Raw genomic sequence first — 23352 nt, 5'->3', positions numbered from 1 at the left:
TGTTTAGAAAGCATTCTTCAGTACGTTGAAAATGCATTTCACCTCACTAGAGGCTTAATTTCAAACTGGGAGCCTTTTGGTCCAGTAAAAATTTAGCAACTTCAGTTGCTTTTTCTTTTCCTCTTTTACCCATATATTATTTCTTTTCTTTCTTATTCTAGAGTTGCTTTATTATTTTATCTTTCAATAATGTTTTATTTTTTTTAAAGGCTCAATAATTTCAATAATCTTTCAATAATGAATTGAGACCCTATAATTAAATATATGATTAATTTTGAAATATTAAATAAAATAATTTTTGAATTTTTCTCGAGTTTTAATTCATTTTAATTATTTATTATTAAAATAAATATATTTGTAATAATTTTAATCATTTATTAATTTTGTAATTGTTAAATAATTTTAAAAATTCTATTATATATCATTTTTAATCTAATGTACTTAAAAGTCATTTTTTATTTTCACCTCACCGCTACAGCTGCATTTGAATCCAAACACACACTCCACCACTGTTTCTAATCTCACTGCTACAGTATCTAATCTCACCGCTACAGTAATTAATCTCACCGCCACTGCTATTTTGAACCTCACCGGAGGTAAACACACCGACTATTCAAACTAAGCCTTAGATTCGCTTTATATTTATATAATGAATTAGAATTTTTTTTTATTTTAAAGTAACAATAATATTTTAGTTTTAGTTTTTATGTTCGTTTTATTATTTATATCCGGGATTTATGATTTTTTTTCGATAATATCATCTCTAATATTCAAAAATAATAATAGTGAAAACGAAACACAATTAAATTCTTTAAATTATAAATTGCATTCAATTAAACCTTAAAATATAGTTTTGCATTAAAGTTATTGAGGATGTGTTAAGTGGTGAACTGGTGATCAAAGAAAATGCAGCTTAAATGTTATATATTTTATTATATTTTAATAATATTTATAATTATTAATAGTTTTTATATTCTTTTATATTTTCTAGTATTTAATATTTTCAATATTTTTTTACCTTTTATAATAATCTAATAATTTATAGGCTTAATAACTAAAAACCATAATTTATTTTATGAGGACTTTTTTATATTTAAGCTAAAATTATGGGTATTTGAGATCCCGAACCACCAATCAAGGCTTAAAAAATAACACATTAACCAGCATGGTACCACTTAAACCACCTCTCCCCAACAATTTCTTTTTCTTTTTTTTGTAACCTTTAATAATTTTATAATTTTAATCTTATTAATATGGTATTATTTATTTTATTTTGAATAATTTTGAATAAAAGTTAAATGATAAATTTTAAATATTTAATTTGTAATAAAATGAGGAGATAAAGAATAAGATTTTGAAAAATAAAATTAACTTAATATTTTTCAAGTGATAAGTAGTTATTAAATATATTTTCAAGTAATAAAATTAATATGATTATCATATAAGCCGGACTAAACTTACCCCTTTAAAACAGCCCAACATCCAAGCAGTCCCAGAAAAGAGTTCAGGACAGCAGTAAACACTTTGACTGAGCTGATCCAATCCAGTGGTAACGCAGACAGAAAATGGATTCAAGAGAAGACGACGGCGGAGAGCCACTTAGCCGGATGGCGGAGTGGCGTGATGTGACGCCTCTTCCTCAAGACGACGGTCCTCACCCCGTCGTCCCCATAGCCTACAAGGAAGAATTCCGTGAAACCATGGATTACTTCCGAGCCATCTACAAAGCCGATGAACGCTCCCCTCGTGCCCTCCGCCTCACTCGACGAGCCATCCATCTCAATCCTGGAAATTACACTGTAAATCTTTATATATACGTTTTTTTTTTGTTGTTTCTTCTTTTAATGGCCTCTTTTTCGACGCTCAAAATCTGTAAATCTTTGTTTTTTGGGTGTTAATGAAGGTTTGGCATTTTAGGCGACTCGTGCTCGAAGCACTTAATGCCGATTTGGACGAGGAATTGGATTTTCTTCAACGGATCGCTAATTCTAACTCTAAGAACTATCAGTTATGGTAAGTTTTATCTTTCAAATTAATTCCTTCCTTCTGTTCATACATGAAGAAAACTGTTCTGTCTTGAAAATGATTTGTGGATTCTTTTCATTTTGAGTCAATCCTCTGCTGATCATTTGGATGTTCATAAGGATTGATCTTTGGGTGTTGGAGGATCACATCATACTTTTGTATCTATATCCGGATATATGACAAACGCAAGTGTCAAAGTATTATTTGGAAAATGAAAATTCCCCCCTGTTTGCAATTGAGAATTTGTACACTAGCATGGAAATCATGACTTCAAAATCTTTTAAGTAAAACAATGACTTGCTGTAAATTAGATTTCAAATGTGTTTTCTTTTAAATGATTTTATTTATTCCTAGCGGGCTTTTGATGTTTGCAATTATATGCTTTCAGTTTCATTCGTAGCTTTGCAAACATGCATGTTATGTTTTAAGTTTTTAATTGTATGCTTAATACAATATCGAAATAGTTATTGAATCTTGATAAAAGGAAAGTTTAGAAAGAATGCATTCTCCTATCATTTTGTTCAAATTGTTGATCAGATTTGTAGCACTTACAATGGGATCAAACTTGAAAAACTTATAAGTGAAACTACGGCTTCTCAAAATAACTTTGGATTTCAAATGAATTTTCAGAATCTTGTGATTTTATTTGTTCCATGCTTGATTTTAACGTTTGCAAAGATATGCTGAGCTTCACTATTCATAGCTTTGCAAACATGCATGTTATATGCCAGTTGTATGCATTATTTATTATGGAAATGGTTATTGAATCCTGATATAATACGAGGTCTGACCAATTTTCCTCAGCTATAGTAATATTGTTTGAAGTTGTTGTGAGATTATGAACTTTGAAATCTTTAGTCCTATGGTACTGTGATTCTTCTTTTTGTCCTGAAGTACTCATGTCTAACACTTATATCAGATAGATACACAGACAAGAGTATGGGGATATGATCCTCCAAGGATCCTTTAAATACATAAAAGTTTTGGAAAAAAAATTGAATAGACTCGTGTCTAACACATAACCTTGTCCAACAGTTGCACTTGAGCTTGAGTAACATAGCTTTAGACAATTTTATTGATTTCATGTTCTATGATCTATTTCTTTCTCGCCGTATCCATTAAATGGTAATTTTGCTATAAATTTCTTTAGGCACCATCGGCGGTGGGTTGTCGAGAGATTGGGAGCTAATGCTGGAGCCAAGGAGCTTAATCTCATTAAGAAGATACTATCACTTGATGCCAAAAATTATCATGCCTGGTCACATAGGCAGGTTGGGTAAACATATATTGCAGATTATTGACTGAAATATTAAGAAGTCCCTTGAACTACTTCATCTTTTTAAAACAAGCCCCTTTTCTTTTATCGAATTCAAATAAACCCTCATCCTTTGATTTGTACCTATAAGCTTTAACATAAAATGAAAGGTTGATTTATGTTAAAGGGTATATTTAGGTATAAGTTAAAGGCTAGGGGTCCTATTTGGGTAAAAGTTAAAGGTCTAGGCTTATACCAATAAAAAGTTAAGGGCTTATTTGGTCACAATAAGCCTATTTTGGTCAAGCCTCTTTTATTTCTTGATTTTTTGTTTGTTTAAGTTTTTTATAGTTTATTTGAGAATCAAAGTTAAAATGTGGGTATTTTCTTTGAGTGTAGTGGGTGCTTCAGGCATTAGGTGGCTGGGAAGATGAACTTGATTATTGTCAGCAACTTCTCGAAGAAGATATCTTTAATAATTCTGCTTGGAACCAGGTATGGTGTACTGTTTTACTCTATGGTACCTGCACTCGGGGGTGAGTGTTTAATATGGGTATATGTTCAACTTGACTATGCTCAATTTTACCTAAGTTTTCCAATACATGTGGAGAACCTTACCCTCACTCCTATGTTAGAATATGCAGTTTTCTGCTCGCCATGACTTTACCTGAGTTTTATGTATATATGCTTGAACTGTTCCCAAACTGGATTTATCTAACACTTTGACCCCAATCTTGACTCATCTTACTCTAAATTTTACATAATAGTTTATATTTTATTAACTTTTACGCCCTGCCCCCCGAACCCAATTTTCATAAAACAACTGCTCTTATAGGCCAAACCCAATGGGTTTGGATTATTTTGCCAACCCTATACATGATGCACTGACAATGCAAGAGTGTCAGCCATGATTCTCGTGAAGTTTGATAAATTACTTCACACCACAACCTATATTTTCTTTGTTTCAAATATTATAATGTCAATTTCCATTTATTTGCAACAGAGATATTTTGTTGTAACAAGATCTCCTTTCTTGGGAGGCCTGAAAGCCATGAGAGCATCTGAAGTAAGATACACTGTGGAAGCCATTCTGGCCAACCCAAACAATGAGTGTCCATGGAGATACCTCCGAGGTCTTTACAAAGACGATATTAAAGCTTTGGTTAATGATCCTGAGATCTCATCAGTATGTTTGAAGGTAATAAACACGAAAAACAACTACGTTTTTGCGCTGAAAATGCTTCTCGATCTTCTTTGTCATGGTTTTCAGCCATGCCATGAGTTCAGAGATTCTGTAGTCGCTCTTCGGACTTCACAACCTGACCCACTAGATCCGGACCTGTCAATGGCAATTTGTGACATCTTGGAACATGTGGATTCTTTGAGAGCAAGCTATTGGATATGGCGCAAAAACAAGCTTTCTGTAGCAGCCGTATGATTACTTGATTAGTGGAAATGAGGTGAATAATGTTCAAACCATCTTGCTAAATTTGAAAAGTTGAACCATAAATGTTCGGGTCGGTTCGGTTAGAATGTTAGAACCAGACAGTAGCCTAACTAGTACAAAAACTGGTTCAACCTCTAAAAGACGGATTTTATGTACTTTTTTTTTCTTTCAAATATTTTGTATTAATGAGATTTGAACCTTTATCTACTTATTTTTTTTGGTATAAGTTTAATGGTTGTATGTATAAATTAAAACATATTAAAATTATTTTATAATTTTGTATAAACTTACTCTTATGTTTAATATTATAAATAAATTTAAATGATTTTATATTTTTTTATATTTTGTAATTCAATACTTTGTTTGATAAGATACTGTCTTAAATTATTATTGTTGTTGTTGTTATATACAGTTTCTATGTCTGAATATGTGTTTATGGAATTTATTAAATTTTTATTTATGAAATCTATATAACTAAATGTTTTATTTAAAAAATTAGAAACTCAAATCCTATAAATATTTTTATTATAATTAAATATAATTAGCATAAATTATAACATATAATTTTTTTAAATTGTTTCACAATTTAACTTTTAATAAATATTTAATTTAAATAATTTTGAATTTTATATTAATAAAATCCATATTAAGAATTATAATTGGAATAAATTTCATTTAGCATGAATTATAAAGAGATCACCTTTTATTTAGTAATAAAAATTATTTAAAAGATAATTTGTGAAACAAATTCAAAAATTAAAATAGTTTCAAAATCTATTTAAAGTAGAAACTTTATTATATTTAATATACAATCATACTTGATAAATTTAACTTCATTATAAAGAAAAATGTAGAATATATATTTTGGGTAAATAATAGAATTAGTCATTTAACTATTAGTGTGTTTTTGTTTTGGTTATCTAACTATGAAAATTTTCAATTCAGTTACTAATGTTTTAGATCGTTTTATTTTGGTCACTTACATTTTAGATTATTTTTTATTTTGATTACTTACGTTTTAGATCATTTCTAACTTTGTCACTTTCCTTTAAATTATTAACGGAAGTGATAATGTGACCTTTTTCATTGGTGTAGCAACACATTTAGTCTTTAATATTTACATATTTTATCAATTTGTTCAAAATTTTAAAAATTCAATAAATTTAATTCTACATCTACAAATTCTATCAATTTGATATTCAAACACATATAATTAAATATAGAGATAATTATATTTAAACACATATAATTAAATCTTGATAAACTTATATGTAAATTTTATGCTTTATAAACCTAAACTCGGGACCCAAAACTCAATAAATTTGTGATTTTTATAAACTTCATTCATGATCGTGCTAATAGTATTTCATTGTGAGAGGAATCTATTTTTTTCCTATGAAATTTAACAAGTATTTAACAAAATAAAAATAAAAATGGAAAAACTTTCTAAAAGCCTTTTTCAAATCATTTTCTGTATTCTTGTTAACTTGAAGAAACGTGTAATAATCTGCACCAATTTCTAAGGCTAAAATATATTGTAAATTTTATTTTCTCTAATTTGTTTGCAATTTATTTAGAAAAATATATGAATTTTTGGGTTTTCAATTTCTCTAACTTGGATTTTAGATTTTTTATTTTTAATATTTTTAATTGCTTTAGATACATATATTTTTATAATTTCTTTTATATTTTAAAATTTCAAATATTTTTATTTTAATTTTAATTTTTTAAAAATAGGTTATTGCATCATCCACGTATCATAGCTTAAGCATGTAATGTGTTTTATATTTAACATCATTACAAAAAAGTACCGAAACCTTTAATGGAATGAAATTTTAGGTACTAATTTGGGATAAAAAAAATCATAAGTACCAACTTGCGAGAAGGTGTCAAGTTCGAGGGACTAAATGCATATTCCAGCCTTATAAGTACAATTAAATATAAGCCCATATAATATTATTTATAAAGATAATATTATATTTTGTAATTATTGAATATTTAGAATTAGAATCAAATTGATAGAATGTATAAATATTGATGACTAAATGTGTTATTATACCAATTAAAAAAGTCACATCATCACTTATGTTAACCATTTATGGAGATTGAGAGTGACCAAAATATAAATGATCTAAAATGTTAGTGACTAAATTGAAAGTTTTCATGGTTAAGTGACCAAACCAGAAACACGTTAATAGTTGGATAACTAATTCTACAATTTATCCATATTTTTATTCCTTTTAAATTTGTAATATATATATATATGCGTGTGCGTATTAGTTTTAAAATTTTTCTTTTAACTTTTTGAATTCTATTCAAGTAAATACTGGTCAAAAATTAAAGTAAAAGTTTTGAATTTATTAACCAATCTTAAATTTTTAAATATGTTTTTATAATAGTTTAACAATATTTTATTTTAAATTTATTATTTAAAGAAGGCTTAAGGGTGTAAAAAGTTCTCAAATTTTTAAAAAGAAAAGTAATTAAGCCCTTCCTTTTTTTTTCACTCAATTAAGCACTTGAATTTTCAGAACGTATTAAAAATACCCTCAAACTTCTTCAAAAAAAGCAATTAAGCCCCTACTTTTTTTTCACTCAATTGGGTAATTGAATTTTCAAAATGCATCAAAAAGACCCTCAAAATTTTTCAAAAAAGCAATTAAGCCCCTGCTCTTATTAAAAATTATAAAAAATTTGTAAAAAATAATAAATTTTAATAAAATATAATAAATTATAATTTTATTAAAATTATAATTTTTTTGTAAAATCGTAAAAATAAAAAATTTAATTTTATAAAAATCATAAAAAATTAATGACCCTAGTTTTTTTCAATTAAAGTCATCACGTGTCGCAACACAACGTGACATGTGGTAAAATGATAAAAAATAAAAGCAATAAAAGTTATAGAAAAATTATAAAATGCTTCTTTTGGTACGATAATTTTATAATTTTTTATAAAATTTATATTTCTTTATATTCTATATAATTTTCTTATGACTTTATAAAAGTTTATAATTTTATATTTCTATATATTTTATAATTTTTACTATTTTTAAAAAAATTACAATTTTTTATGATTCTTATATTTTTTAATTTTAATAAATTTTTATGATTTTAATTTTTATTAAAATTTAATCATATTTATAGATTTTATTGATTTTAATTTTTATAATTTTTTTCTAATTTTTAATAAAATCAGAGGCTTAATTGCTTTTTTGAAAAAAAATTGAGGGTCTTTTTGAAGCATTTTGGAAGTTCAAGTACCCAATTGATTGAAAAAAAAGAGCAGGGGCTTAATTGCTTTTTCTTGAAAAGGTTTAAGGGCTTTTTTGATACATTTTGAAAGTTCAAGTACCCAAATGAGTGCAAAAAAAAAAACAGGGACTTAATTGCTTTTTTTGAAAAAACTTGAGTGCTTTTACACCCTTAAGCCTTTAAAGAATTTTAATTAGCTTTAAATTTTTATTTTTAATAATTATATTTAAAAAAGTAGAAAATATTCTAACAACATTTTTAATTTTGAAAATCATTATTGGAAGAATAGTAATGGTTTGTTTAATAATTAACAGTATTTAACAATTATAATGATTACTGTTTTCATTGTTTTTGTAAAAATATATTTGATTATGATACTGTATTTTTAAATAAGTAAAGAAATCATTTTGAAATTTGAAATAAATTTTAAGATAACTTTTTTTAAATTTTAAATGCCTATAGCTAACTTTTATCTATTAATGAAAAATCTAAAAGATATTTTTCAGTAGAAATTAACGATATTAAGCAAAAACAATAAAATCAAACAATCTGGTCAAGGGTAGTATTTTCAGACTCCAAAATCTCTTAAATAAAATCAATAGATCTTCGAAAAACGTTAAACCCAATGAATTATAATATATGCATTTCGCCATTTGATCAGCAACTATACTCCACATATCATCTTTTAGTTTTGCCTTATCACAAATTACAGATGCAAAAAGAATCATTAAGTGAGTATGACTGGAAATTATAAAATATTCATATGAGTGGATTAAACTAATCACTTTAGCCCTGATATCACTCATTACTTAGGTTTTCTTTTTGTGTTAAAATTAATTCCATCTCCGTTCTAATTTTTATATGTTAAATGTGACTTCAATTATATTAATAATGTTTATTTAAAATATTTATTGAAACTTAGATTTTCTTTTCAAAATAAATTCACAACACATTTTTCACACGTACTAAACAAATAACATATAGAAAAAAAGAACGATTTTAAAAGTATTTGCTTCACACCGTATAAGCAACATATAACATAATTATAAAAAATATTATCAAATTATCTTATCAATAATTAAAATAATCTCCTTCTTCTTCTTTTTTTATTGCCATTGTAGTTTGAATATGATTCAATATTATCTATTCGAATAACTATTGTTTATATATATATATATATATAGTTCTAACTTATGCTAATAATCTTCATTTTTTTATCAATAATTTTTCTTAGATGCTACTTAATAGAGGTGTTCATGGGCCGAGCGGCCCGGCCCGGCCCGACGGTCCGCCCGAAATATGGGAGGGTTTGGGTAAAAATGTAGGCCCAAAATATGGGCTTGGGCAAAAAAATGAGGCCCGGGCCTCAGGCACCACTTTTTTGGCCCGACCGGGCCCGAATATAATAAATATATATTTTTTTATTTTTAAAAATATTTTAAAATACTTTTTTTATTTTTAAAATACTTTTTTTAATTTTCTAAAATTTTTTTGGTGTTTATTTAAAAAATGGGCCGGGCCGGGCCTGGACAAAATTCCAGGCCCATATTTCGGGTCGGGCCTGGGCCTAGGACTCGGGCCGAAAATTTTTTATGGGCCCGACCCATGAACACCTCTACTACTTAATCAAATATGTCTAATTACTGAATGTTATTTATAAAGCTAAACTTAAATTTTAATTCCTATATAACTCTAATATTAATTAAGTGATAATGAACCTGCTTAGAATTTTATTCAAGTAATAACTCTATCTTACATCAATAAAATTAGCACAATTTTTATATCAAATATCTTTTAACTAATAATTGTAATTTAAATAATAATAATGTTATGAATATCTTATTAAGTGGATGTCTATTAAGATCGAGATAAGTTTGGATATACTTTAAATTATAATAGTCATTAGAAGTAGATCATGTACTTCATTTATACTTCTTATGCCTATAAATATAGACTTTGGATATGTTTTGTAAATATTTCGATTGATCTATAAAAATACATTCTCTCTTTGCTCTCTCATTCTTTTTGTTCTTTATTCTCTGTCTTTTATTTTATACCACGTTATCAACACGATTTTCTTTTAATTGTTTTTCTCCATAAGTCACAAAATTATCTCAAATTTTGCTATTGTCTATTGCCTCATAGAGTTGCAGCTATTTCAATTGAGGCCTGCGCACTATGGGTAATCATTAGAGCATTTAACCACTCAGCTAGGGTGACAACGATTATATTAAAGAATTTCATGTATATTTAACTATGACTTATTTATTATATCATGTTTATTATAATTGGAGACTGATCATGACAACATGAATAGATAGATTTTGATTTGAAATCCATGCATGTTTGCAATGGTGATTATGAAATAAAGAATCTATTTAGACATTTATAAGTTCGTCTTAGTAAATTTATTGCATTCCCCGAAGTGAAGCAAAAGAAAATATAAACCAATATTATTCTAATATTTGGTAGTACAAAATTAGTCGAAAGCTTTAGAAGAGCTAATATATTAATATCTTGTGATGGTTAATCCATTGGTTTTAAAAGATATTCATAATGAATCTCATATTGAGATTGTGAATGAGGAAAAGATTATATTGTATATGAATCAAAAGAGGATTGGGTTACTGATTGTGACTATCTTTGTATTCTTCTTTTGTCATCATCCCCATTAAGGAATTGAAAGCAAAATATTTGACTATGAAAGAAAATATGAACAATATAGAATATAGTATTTCTATCTAAAACTCATTATGATTAGATGCACTGGAGTTTTAAGTTTAAAAAAAACAAACTATGAGTATAACTCTACAAGATTCGAATAAGTTCTCAATTAAAATATGTGGAAAATATTATTGATGAGCACTTGCAAGAGAGAAAACTTATGTATGAAAAGCCATTGGTTATGTACCTATTATACACCGGAAAATAGTGATTTAGACCTCACATTAATTTAGATATTTTCAGTAGTAAATGTTACAATAGTACTTATACGTAGATACAAAGTAAAAGAAATGACAATAATATTATCAATTTGTCACAATTTGTATTGACATTATTAGTACAATTGAAATGCATGTTAAAGTAAACCGAAGTTTACTAATACAAATGTATTTACTACTTAGCGTGACCAGTTAGACCATCCTGGATAATATATGATGCGAAAATTAATTGAGAATTCATATGGACATTCATTAAAGAACTATAAGATTCTTTAATTTAAAGAATTCTCATTTGTTGCTTGTTCTTAATGAAAATTAATTCTTAGAAACTCACTAGCTAAAATTAAGATTTAATGTCTTACATTTCGAAATGAATATGAGTTCATTCATCCACCATGTGAATGATTTTGATATTATATGATTTTGGTAGATGCATCTACAAAATAATCACATATGTCTTATTAACTTGTAACTTGCCGTTTGCAAGATTGATTGTTTAAATAATTAATTTCAGATCATGCAATTAAGACAATTCATCTTGCTAATACTGACGAGTTTATATCTCAATCTTTTATTAATTGAGTTTGAATTTTTTTGTAAAAGTTTGTTATTTATGCGCATGATGGTTTAGAGAAATTATTGATTGAATGCCTCTGATTAATGTCTAAACTATTACTTATTAGAACTAAATGTTCTATTTCAACATGAGATTATGTCGACTTACATGTTGTACACATTAAGCCAATAAGTTATAAATAATCCTCATTACAATTGGTTTTTGATCAAGAGCTAAATGTTTCTCATCTTTGAATTTTTGTATGCGCGTATATGTTCCAATCGCTCCACCACAACACATAAAGATGAGTGAATCTTCAAAGAAAGTTGGAAATATATATTAATTATAAGTCTCTTTTTATTATGTTTTGAATGTTTTGTAGATTCAATTATGACATGATTTGTAATTATTATTTTGATTTGATAGTTTTTCCGACATTAAGCGGAGAGAAATAATAACTTGTAATGAGTTAGGAGGGAGAGTAATTTGAACCAAAAGTTCAACAATGATAACTCATTACAAGTTCCAAATATGAAAATTATCATAAAAATAATAATAAATCTAGATGGTCATATAGTGAAGGCGGGTGCTCCAAAAGAGACCCAAGGCATAACTAATAAGTAAAACTTCAGAAGAGATTCAGGTACCTAAAACTGAAAATTAAAATAGTGAAAATAAGATAACTCGATAAGTTATTCAATTTGAGAAAATGTTAAACCGATAATAAAAGTGGTCGATAATGGTTTTGCATGCAATATTATTATTATTAAAATAATAAAATAAAATGAGGATCTTAAATAAATATATTAAGAAATATAGATATGGAATAAATTGGTCAAAATAGAAAGATGCAATTTAATATAGATAAGTGCAATTAAATTTGTGGAGTTTTTGAACCAATAGTCCAAATATCTAAAGGTATAGAGCGGTGAGAGTGCAAATGAAATATTATTACAAAAGCGGAATAAAAATATGAAGTTTTTCGCTAAATCTTGAGATTGATTATGAAAATATATAATATTTTTTGTGGTAGATGTAATAACCTTTAGATATATTATTATCTTGACAGTTCATAGAAGATTTAACTTGTGTCTAATGGTTGTTGTTACAACCTTTTATGAATCACTATATAGTAAAGTTTATATTAAAATCTTTGAAGGATTTAGAATACCGAAGCATATTGAAATTATCGGAAATTATTCATTTATATGAATTGAAATAATTGAAGATATATTGTAAATTTGACTTAGCTAATACTAGTTGAGAGAGAATTATAAAATGATGCAAAATACCTATTTGTATTTTTATAGAGGACCGTCATAATTAAAGTTTGTTATGGTTATTGTTGAAACTTCTGAAGAAATCAAGATATATTTCCCCTAAATTTTCCCTCACTCATGACTTTCAAAGGAATGGTGATATAAATGCTTAGCAAATACATTCAAATAGTCATTTGAAAAACTAGAATTTAAGATTGAATACGTAAAATATGAGAAAATATGTGATGTTTTCATGAGGGGGAATAAATACGCGTTGTACTCTTTTTCCGTTAACCGAGGTTTTGTTCCATTGGGTTTTCCTGGTAAGGTTTTTAATGATGCAACATGCTATACATACTATTTATATGTATACTCTTTTTCCTTTACTAGGAATTTTTTTCCCACAAAGTTTTTATCTTAGTAAGATTTTAATGAGATATGTTATCTACAATGGACATCTAAGGGGAGTGTTATGAATATCTTATTAAGTAGATGTCTATCAAGATCAAGATAAGTTTTGATGTACTTTAAATTCTAATAGTCATTAGAAGTAGATCTGTAATTCATTTATACTTCTTATGCCTATAAATATAGACTTTGGAGAAGCTTTGTAAATATTCGATTGATCAATAAAAATACGCTCTCTCTTTTGCTATTTTATTTTATTTGTTCTTTACTTTCTGTCTTTTTATTTTATAACAAATAAAAGTATTATAAATTTTTCATGTATATTATACCTGGAGTTAACTCCATTTTAAAATTGGCAACTTTTTTTACAAATAGTTGTAAATTAAATTATAAATTTTTTTTGAATATTAATCTCATTGTAGGTTCTTATAATATTTGCTCATTTTGATACAATTCCTAGTATTACCCATAGTCCCTCCTCAACCCTTAAATAAAAGGATAATGCGCTTCATTTCACTCAAACTCATATCTTCCTGCACTGGCAACAATGTCAATATTAATCGAACTAAGACTCAACCGGCTAAATTATAAATATTTTTAAATATGTGATTATCACAACTTCTATTAAATTATAATTATTTTTAAATGTATAATTATTAATAATATGATGAAAATAAAGAATGTCAGTTCAAAAGTTTTTCCAAACTCGTGCTTATATACATATTATACTAGTTTTCTTATCTGTGATTCACGAGTTTGATTGTATGTATCAATTAAATTATTTTACAATTTTGTATAAATTTAATTTTATTATTGATATTATAAATAAATTTAAATCATTTTATTGTAAGTAAAATTCTAAAAAATATATTAGTACTAAAAATCTTTCTCTAATTAAAAATTTTATATACGTTTTACAATAAAAACATCACGTTGATGTGAAGTTAGTTACTTATATAATTAGGATATATATATATGTGTTAGAGTTATATGACTCAAATTCTAAGAGATTGATTGCAAGTTAAGTTAAATAACAAATATTTTCTTTTTAGAAGATTTAGTATTTATTAGTATAATATATTTAATATTTATTAGCATAATTTATTTGACCATTTAATTTAGCCTATAAATAGGCTCTTTTATAACTTTAGAATATAGACCCATTAAATATTAGAACTCATAATACTTTTGAAGAATTTTGTGTTTACGTTTTGAGGTTTCTTTGTTTTTTCGGGTTTCAAAGTTTAGTTTTTATCTCCATCTTTTGTACTCTTCATTCTTTTGTCATTATAGTAAAATTATCTTTGCCCGTGATTTTTAATCCTCTTTGAAGAGGTTTTCCATGTTAAATTTGTTTGTTTAATTTCTTAATTTCTTACCCTATTTTTTATTTGTTTGTTGTTCAATCGGTCGATTCCGTATTGATAAAATTTTAATATATAAAAATAGATAATAAATAAATATTTAGGTTAAATAAAATGGATAAAACTTTATAATAATTTTATAAAACAATAATAGACAAAATTATGAAATAATTAGTTAATTGTTGTAATAGAAAGTAAATTACCAAAAAGAAAAGAGGAATACAAAATATGTACTTAAAATAAATTTTATCAAAAAATCCGTCGTTTAAAGGCTCTCATCAAACTGTAAAATCAATCCTTCTTACATATTCAATTATTGCATACTTGTCACTTTCTTTTTGCTCCTTTGAGACAAAGTTTTACCTTGTAAGAACCTGTGCAAATTAATATATATTTTTGAAATATAAGATATACAATATTGCAAATTAATAATGTAAATTATGGGAAACTTTTAATATTTTTATAAAAAATTATGTCACATTTACCTTTAAATAAATTATTCAAATAATGGGATAGTTTTAATATTTTTATAAATTAAAAAATATTATGTAAAAAGTTTTAATATTTAAGTAGATTGTTTTGATTATTCAAATTTATTTTAACTTAATTTTATTTAAGATAATATAAATATATAAAAATATTTTTAAATTTATTTAAAATTTATGGTAAAGTCTAATGAATAGATAAATTATTTAAAATATTGTTTTGATTATGTATTTTTGACAACATAATAATTTGTAGTTTATAGAAGAACTGATCTTGGTTGAGTCTATCCAGACCCAAAGGTCAGCCTGAAAAATAAGAGAGTTTGAGTAAAAATATAGGCCCGAAAAATGAACTTGAACAAAAAAAAATAAGGTCTGTTTAGAAAATGGGTCGAGCCTTAGGTAATACCTTTTTGGCCCGGGCCTGGCCCAACCCAAATTTGAAAAAAAAAATTGCTACTGTTTGTTGTTGTTTATTGATGTTTTGTTACTGTTATGTTGTTGTTTTGCTACCATTTCGCTATTATATTATTATTATTTTGTTGTTATTGTTTGGATATTGTATAATTCTTATTTTATTGTTAATTTTGCTACTATTTTAAATGCATTTTGCTTGTTAAGTTGCAACTATGTTTGTGTTATTTAAGTATAAATACTTTTTTATATGTATTTTTAATTTGTTGTGAAACATTTATTTTAATGTTTTTAGTCTATTTTAATTATTATTTTTAAATTTTTATATAAAAAATAATCTAAAAAAATAATACAGGTGAGTTGGGCTTGAGTTTAGCATTTTTATTCGGGTCGAGTTTGGACAAAATTTTAGGCCCATTTCTCATGTTGGGCTGAAGCTTGATTTTTTTTTGCACTGGCCAGAACCCAATTCGGCCCAGCCCATGATCAACCCTGGTTTATAGCATGTTGTGTATTTTTTATAAGATAATAATTACATAAGGATAACATGTTTAGATAACCATTATAATTAGTTTGTCTCACCGAATTGAGTGTAATTGGACACTTTCCAATTCATAGAGAGAATAGTGAGAATTGAAGTAATTGTATAGGTAATTACACCAATATCCAATTTAAAAAAATATTTTTATACAATTTATAAATATTATATTATAAACATGAACACGTATGAGCGTTTGGGATAATTATGATAAAAATTTATTATATTCTAAATTCTAAAATATATATTATAGAAATAATTAGTGTATATTGCTGGAAAATAAAATCTATGTATTTTATAAAGTTATAACAAAAATTATATTATTTAAATCTTAAAAAATTCTAAAGTTATAGCAAAAATTTATTATAAAAATAATGTACATACTTTAAAAATGTTATAATATATTTATTTATAAAAATTTATGATTAGGAAGTATGATCAGGAAGTATTTATAAAAAATTTATGTATCTGTATTATATATTATAAAAATAATATATTTATTCATAAAAATATTATAGTTTTTATATCATAACTTATTTAAAAAAATATAATTTTAAAATTAAAGCAAAAAATATATTATTCATAAAAAGTTACGAAAGTTTTAGATAGTTTATAAAGCTTTGTTTATAAATGTCATATGTTATAAAATTTATATTATTATTTTTACTTAATTTACGTATTATAAGAAGGGATATAACATGGTATAAGTTTTTCTTCAAATTAAGTTTATATAAATTTTTATAATTAAAGATATAGATTATTTGGACTATGAACCTAAATGTTACAAGGTCGATATTAATTATGTAAATCCAAAATGTTTTATTTCACCATATCATGGGGTATGATACCATTTGAGATAATGGTGCCAAACGCAAGCACCATAGACAACTCACGAACTCTTTAACTTGAGACATTTAAGGTTTCGAAATGTGGTTGAAAAAACATTGGTTGTTTAAAAAAAAATTTCCCATATTAACAACATCACCTTAGTATTACATAAAAAAATAAAGTTGGATCATACTAAAATATTACATATTTCATAACTTCGAACATAAGTGTAGTTGGAAGAAATATATATCGATAATTTTAATGAAGCGATTCAAATCCGGATGATGATGAACTTGATCAAGGACCAATGAATGATTGATAATGAGTATATGTTAAATATTAAAGAGAGAATAACTCGACAAATATGTACTAGAGCAATTAGATAAAATTACATATAATGTTTATTTTTATTATTATTAGTAATCGTCTTATCAACTACTTTTTAGACTAACATAATACATATGATGATTTAGTTTTAACTTTTGTTACATAAAATATTTTTATCATACTAATAATTAAAAAATATATAAATTATGTAATTGTGTAATTACATTTTGTACTACCATATATGACCTAAAGAATATGGTTGTAATCACATTCTATCACCAAACACGTTTAAGGAATTACAATTTATTTGTAATTACAAAAGAAAATAATTATTATCCTAATAATTATACTTTCATTTAATTAATCTGTGTTATCCAAACCGACTCTAAAGAAAATTAAAGGGTTTAGTAAAGTTTTAAATTCGTAAGTAATGTTAAGGGTTAACAAAGGTTGGTATAGTAAAATAAAAATTTTATAATATTTTTTAAATTATTTTATATTAATATATTTTAATATATTAGTAGTTACTTAATTATAATTTTCTTTTTTTACTTATTCAATTATAAAAATTACAAAATTATTTTAAAACATTTATATTAATTTAATTTAATTTTTAATAATTTTCCTTTTTTAAAACTTTATATACAGGCATATTATTATTTTAATTAAATAATTGCTTGGAAATTTATTTATAGAGGTTATATAAATAATAAATAAATTATGTGTTGAGTTGATTGAATGGGATGGGATGTGGTTGAGAATCCAATTTTCTTTTTAGTGACCGAATAAAGGAAAACAAAAATTATTGTCGCGCAGGGCAAATGGCTTGGCAAATTCAGTGCACTGCTTCACCACCACTACTCCCTTCTTTTCCCCCTTTTACTCTAAAATCTACCTCTTCCATTTCTCTTCCTCTCCCTCTCCCTCTCCCTCTCACTCGCTCTTCCCGCTTCCGCTCTACTCACGCGCCGTCTCCTAGGCCCATCGCCGCTTCCTTCTCCGCCGTTGAATCTACCACCTCCACCGACGGTCTTGGCAACTCCAAGACGCCTCTTCTCGAAGTCAAAGGTTTAACTGCCGTGATTGCTGAAACCAAGCAGGAAATCCTCAAAGGCGTGGACCTCGTCGTTCACCATGGAGAGGTCAATTAGAAGATATATATATTTCTGTTACTTTAATTTGCATGAATGAATTTTGTTACATTAGACTCTGTTTTCTTTTTCCAATTATATTTTGTTTGTTTAATTTTTATTAGATTCATGCTATAATGGGAAAGAATGGCTCTGGGAAGAGTACGTTTTCTAAGGTTAGTATTCTTTCACATGTATTTAAATTTAAATTATTATTTATTTTTTTATAAAGGAGTTTATAGATTGTGAATAGGCTAAAGGATGAGATGACTGTATAAATCAACCGAATTAAATCCCAGGTTGATTATAGTAATCTTTTTCCTTTATCTTGAATGGGGGTGTAAAGGAGGCTTGTGCAAGCTAGTTTCTTCGATTTGGCTTCAAATACCTCAAATTGAGCTCAGTCATTATCGAGTTCAGCTCGAAATATCGAGCTAGTTTAACTTAAATATCCTAATATTTGACTTGAATAGCTCAGGAGCCATGGGGCTAATCAAGCCTTTTTATTTTTAATTAGTATTGAAAAAATAATAATGTGAGCTTGAGCATAAATAATCAGATTGAAGTAGAGCATGAGAATTGAGTAATCGAGCATAACTAACTGAGCTTGAGTAATTCGATCTTTATCCTAGATAGAGCTTGAGCTCTAAAAGTGAAACTTGATTGAGCTCAAGCTAAGCTTCGAGCCTTGAATTTCAAGTCTAGCTTGGGCCAAGCTTTTTGCTTTGAATTTCAAGTCATGCTCAAGCGCTAGATTCTCACAACTTGATCTCAACTCAACTCGATTACACCCCTAATCTTGAATAATAGTCCTAGTAATATTTGTTTAATCATACAGATATTTGAATTTGTTGAACTAGTTAGGTGAAATCATACTGGTTTATGAATTATTTTTTGGAAGGTCTTGATCTAATTTATGTATTATAGGTTCTTGTCGGTCATCCAGATTATGAGGTGACTGGAGGAGATGTTGTTTTCAAGGGAGAGAATTTGCTTGACATGGAACCGGAGGAAAGATCTCTTGCTGGACTTTTTATGAGTTTCCAGTCCCCGGTTGAGATCCCGGGTGTGAACAATATCGACTTTTTGCACATGGCATATAATGCTCGAAGGAAAAAACTTGGTGAGCCCGAGCTTGGTCCACTTGAGGTATATGAACTGCCTTCCCCGTCTTTTTAGGAAAGAACTTTCTAGTGCATTGTTGAGATGTTCTTGTTCTCCCTGTTTAATCAATAACAATGAAAAGATCAAAAGTTGCCATAGTCGGTTATTCTTCAAATATGTAAACTGATAAATATACGGAAAACATAATAGTCATGCTAAGTTTCTTATTGATTATAATACTTCTGTCATTTTACTCTTGCAGTTCTATGCTTACATATATCCTAAACTCGATCTTGTGAACATGAAGACTGATTTCCTTAACCGAAATGTCAATGAAGGATTCAGTGGAGGTGAAAGGAAGCGCAATGAGATTTTGCAGCTTGCGGTAATATGATATAATGTCTTCTGTAATTCATTTTGGAATTGTTTTGTCCTCATTTGATAGTTGCAATGGAAGATTTTTGTTTGAACTTAGAATTGCTGTTCATGGCTTACATGCTATTGCAGGAGCTATTACTATATGCTATTTTAATATTTCAGCTTTATTAATAATTATTAGATATGGATGAATGGCTAGGATTATAAGTTTTCTTTAGAGTTTTAATATAGGGCTAGGATTAAAGTCTGGAATCCTGGTATAAATTAGCTGTAAAATAGATTTACAGCCACCTTATTGTTTTCTTTTAATTAATAGACTTAAGAAATTAGAGGTTTTCAACCCTACGGTCCCCCCCCCCCAAGAGTTTAACTTCTATCTTACTCGTTTTCAGCCTTAGTTCTATTGAGTTGTTGCTGTTTTCTCCCTGAACCATACCATGTACTATGGATCTTTTCTTGCATGCCAAAAATATAGAATATTGGCCAGCTAGGTTTGGATGCCCTGGGATCAAATCTGAGCTGCTCCCTATGAGAGAGAGATAGTGAGTTATAGTTCTGAAATCTAGGGAATATTTATAGGTTTGTTGGTTATTTAATGCATCGAAGCTAAGAAAATCCATTTTTTTTCTAATCTCTATATTTACTTTTAGGTTCTTGGAGCAGACTTGGCTATACTCGATGAGATTGATTCTGGGCTAGATGTTGATGCCCTTCGAGATGTAGCGAAAGCAGTGAATGGTCTTTTGACTCCAACAAACTCAGTTTTGATGATAACTCATTATCGACGACTGTTGGAAGTTATAAAGCCGACATTCATCCATATTATGGTGAGTTGTTTAAAAATTCAAGGCAGTGATCTAGTGTATATTTTATGCCTGTTGATTGCCTTCTCCATTGAAACTAGTGAATGTGGCTTCTCCTTGGGGGAAACTCTCACACTAAATAGCATAGCTTGCTTTCCTGATAACATGTATGGTTTGTCTGTTTTTATATCCATTATTTTCTTAGAAAGATATCAAACTCTGACATAGGCCAATGACTAACATTATAGCAACCTGAGATTTTGTCTGAACTATAAACTATGTGAAGATTGGCCGACATTCATGATTTCAAGTGATCTGCAAGTTAACTTATGTTTCATGGTTCCACCTTTCTCTTCTGTTTCTAACTGCTATTTATGAAGTTACGCCTAATGGATGAGTCTATTTGGATTTGATTCCTAGATTTAGTAATGAGGATCATCTATGTATGCTTTAATTAGGCATTGGGTGCATTTTGAAACAGTATCGGACGTAATTTAGTTGGGAACTTGTTCTGCTTTGTTCTTCGCATGTTTTTTTCTATTTAGTCACCACTACTAACTTTTATATCCTTCTGATTTAATCTTAAAAGGAATTAGTTGTGGTGCTATAAGAAAATATCTTTGCTCTGATTGGTTTGTGATCTAATGTGATATTTCCAGGAGAATGGAAGAATCATAAAGACAGGAGATAGCTCCTTAGCTAAAGTTCTCGAGGAGAAAGGCTATACTGCAATTTCTGCTGCATAGCATACAGTTCAGAATCGGTACACTTTCATAGTACTAAATGTTTGATTCTCATCAAACTCAATATACCGTTGTTAAAGCCATTTAGCTCTGTTTTTCAGCGTCTGCTCCACAGTGAATGACATTGCAAATTCAAGAGATGAGGTTTGACCATCATTTAAAGGGAGCATGGAGCTTCAGCCCTTAGGTATGAACAATGGCACCCTATACCGTTTTGGTTTTATAGTTAACCTGTCACTTTGGCATGTGAATCTTAGAGTTATTCTCCTCCATTTCTCACTTGGGGATTTGGGAATTAGGGTTTTTAGAAAGAATGAACTTTGTTTACTACATGATTATTGTTGATCATATCCATTTTCAATGCCTTACCAAGTCATCCATTTTTGAGCTGATGAAAGTCAGATATATGGAATAATAATTATAATCAGTTCAATTGAAGTTACAACTACACTACCTGTTTTTAGTTGTCTTAATCTGGAAATTTTGTTTTGAACCATAGACTCAGACTTGGATGTGAGTGTTGGATATAAGTACATATTTGATGCCGGTATGTTCAATTTTTTTATTTAAAAAAAAAATTCTTTTTCATGTATTTGGAGAGTATTTGGAGGGTCATATATCTCCTCTACTTGTAGCTGAAAATATTTTTGGCATGGCTGTGCTTCAAGAAAATGAAAAGTAGAAGCAACAATATATTGCTTTTAAATGTGATTATAAGGTGATGTTTGAGAATTTGGATTTCAGAATAAGAATTCAGATTTTAAAATATAAGTTGTGTGAATCGATGATTATTTTTAAAATTCAATTAAATTATGAATTTGAAATATTCTGAAATTTGAAATTCATATTAAAAGATTGAAAATATTTTTATATTAGTATTTGTATGTTTTATAATTAAAATTAATAAATTAATTTTTATATTTTAAATAGTAATTCTGTTTAGGGTTAAAATATGTTTCAAGTCATTGTATTTTTCGTGCATTTGAAATTTAAGCCTTTTATTTTAGAAAATTAATCTTTCTATTTTTAGATTTTAAATTTTATGTTAAATTATTAACGTTGTTAATTTTTAATTAAATTAAATTAAAAAAATACTTAGTAGCATGTAAAAAAAAAAAAAAAATGTCGGATTAAATTTTTGGGTTAAAATGTTGTGCGCATTTGTAAGCATTATCGTTTTATAATGTTTAGGAAAAAGTTATTTTAATAATTTTTAAAAACTAGCGTTAAGCCCTAAGCAGAAGCAAAACATTGGATTTTGTTACGTATGATGCCTTTAGAATTAAAAGAAATTGGTATAGGTAAAGTATTTGAAGATCAATATTTAAGAGTTATATTTTAAAAGTTGTGATTTACTGCAAATAAGAAACAATATTTATTGTGGCTGGGACAGGTTATTATAAATAATAATGGAAACTAGATCTCAGTTGGGATGGGATGTTGGAATAGGTTTACTCATCGCCCAACAACTGATGTTTATAGAGATGTTAATTTTGTCATCTCCCAAAACAAAGCCAAACTCCTTCAACCTCTGTTCATGTATAATGTGTGAAAGTTAAAAAAGATTCACTTTCAAACTATATCAAAAAATATATATATGGTTGATAAAGCTGTTATTAAATAATTTATAGCACACACATGCACAATCAAAAACTACCTATGCAGAATCTATTAAAATTTTAATGTTTCATGCACACCAAATTTGAGTATTATTATTTAGGGTATATTTTGACGCTACAGAGTAAAATAAGTCATTTGGACAGGTTGGGCTGCCGAAGAGGGGGCAAGAGTCAATCGGCCAACACAAATAACATGTTCAAAATAAATCAAATTAACTCAAATTGCCTCTGATCTTGCTAATAACCTTGTGGCTGTAATGTTTTGCCATCCATTGCGATTTTATCAACAAAAAGCTTATCCTTGGCGTTAAGGTTTAAGCCATAAGCACATTTAAAGACCTTACTTTTATGTTAGTTCTGTTAACAACATCATAGCTGCTATTCCTTGCAACAATCACAAGACCAACCGGGTTCGAACTATTCAAGAAAAAGGTGTGACGATTAATCCTAATAGTATTGGGTACCAAACAAC

General features: G+C 27.5%; 2 protein-coding genes across 3 annotated transcripts; both read left to right on the top strand.

Moving 5' to 3' along the window:
• The first annotated feature begins 1474 nt into the window (after positions 1-1474).
• Positions 1475-5067, top strand: LOC105770666 (protein farnesyltransferase/geranylgeranyltransferase type-1 subunit alpha). The gene is made up of 5 exons (XM_012591974.2): positions 1475-1799; positions 1904-2013; positions 3176-3296; positions 3680-3775; positions 4284-5067. Exons 1-5 carry the CDS (start codon positions 1566-1568, stop codon positions 4716-4718), a joined length of 996 nt encoding a protein of 331 aa, XP_012447428.1. The 5' UTR covers positions 1475-1565; the 3' UTR covers positions 4719-5067.
• A 12771-nt stretch (positions 5068-17838) lies between these two features.
• Positions 17839-23247, top strand: LOC105770663 (ABC transporter I family member 6, chloroplastic). 2 transcript variants are annotated; one of them, XR_008196274.1, is made up of 8 exons: positions 17839-18245; positions 18359-18409; positions 19161-19382; positions 19600-19722; positions 20366-20542; positions 21178-21281; positions 21363-21448; positions 23025-23247. XR_008196274.1 is itself a non-coding variant. In XM_012591969.2 (7 exons), exons 1-6 carry the CDS (start codon positions 17925-17927, stop codon positions 21262-21264), a joined length of 981 nt encoding a protein of 326 aa, XP_012447423.1. In that variant the 5' UTR covers positions 17839-17924; the 3' UTR covers positions 21265-21281; positions 21363-21709. The 2 variants fall into 2 exon arrangements, 1 of the variants encoding a protein (XP_012447423.1); XM_012591969.2 differs by lacking the exon at positions 23025-23247 and having other exon boundaries at positions 21363-21709.
• Positions 23248-23352: the final 105 nt, after the last annotated feature.

This window comes from Gossypium raimondii, chromosome 5, assembly GCF_025698545.1.
Source record: "Gossypium raimondii isolate GPD5lz chromosome 5, ASM2569854v1, whole genome shotgun sequence".
NCBI classification, from domain to species: domain Eukaryota; kingdom Viridiplantae; phylum Streptophyta; class Magnoliopsida; order Malvales; family Malvaceae; genus Gossypium; species Gossypium raimondii.
Note: the sequence above shows the minus strand (reverse complement) of the source record. Positions and strands in the feature narration are given on the sequence as shown.

Coding starts and splice junctions, on each gene's coding strand:
- LOC105770666 (XM_012591974.2), top strand. CDS start 1,566: ATGGATTCAAGAGAAGACGACGGCGGAGAGCCACTTAGCCGGATGGCG. Junction 2,014..3,175: donor TCTAAGAACTATCAGTTATG/GTAAGTTTTATC, acceptor AAATTTCTTTAG/GCACCATCGGCGGTGGGTTG. Junction 3,776..4,283: donor ATAATTCTGCTTGGAACCAG/GTATGGTGTACT, acceptor TATTTGCAACAG/AGATATTTTGTTGTAACAAG.
- LOC105770663 (XM_012591969.2), top strand. CDS start 17,925: ATGGCTTGGCAAATTCAGTGCACTGCTTCACCACCACTACTCCCTTCT. Junction 18,410..19,160: donor GGAAGAGTACGTTTTCTAAG/GTTAGTATTCTT, acceptor TATGTATTATAG/GTTCTTGTCGGTCATCCAGA. Junction 20,543..21,177: donor CGACATTCATCCATATTATG/GTGAGTTGTTTA, acceptor TGATATTTCCAG/GAGAATGGAAGAATCATAAA.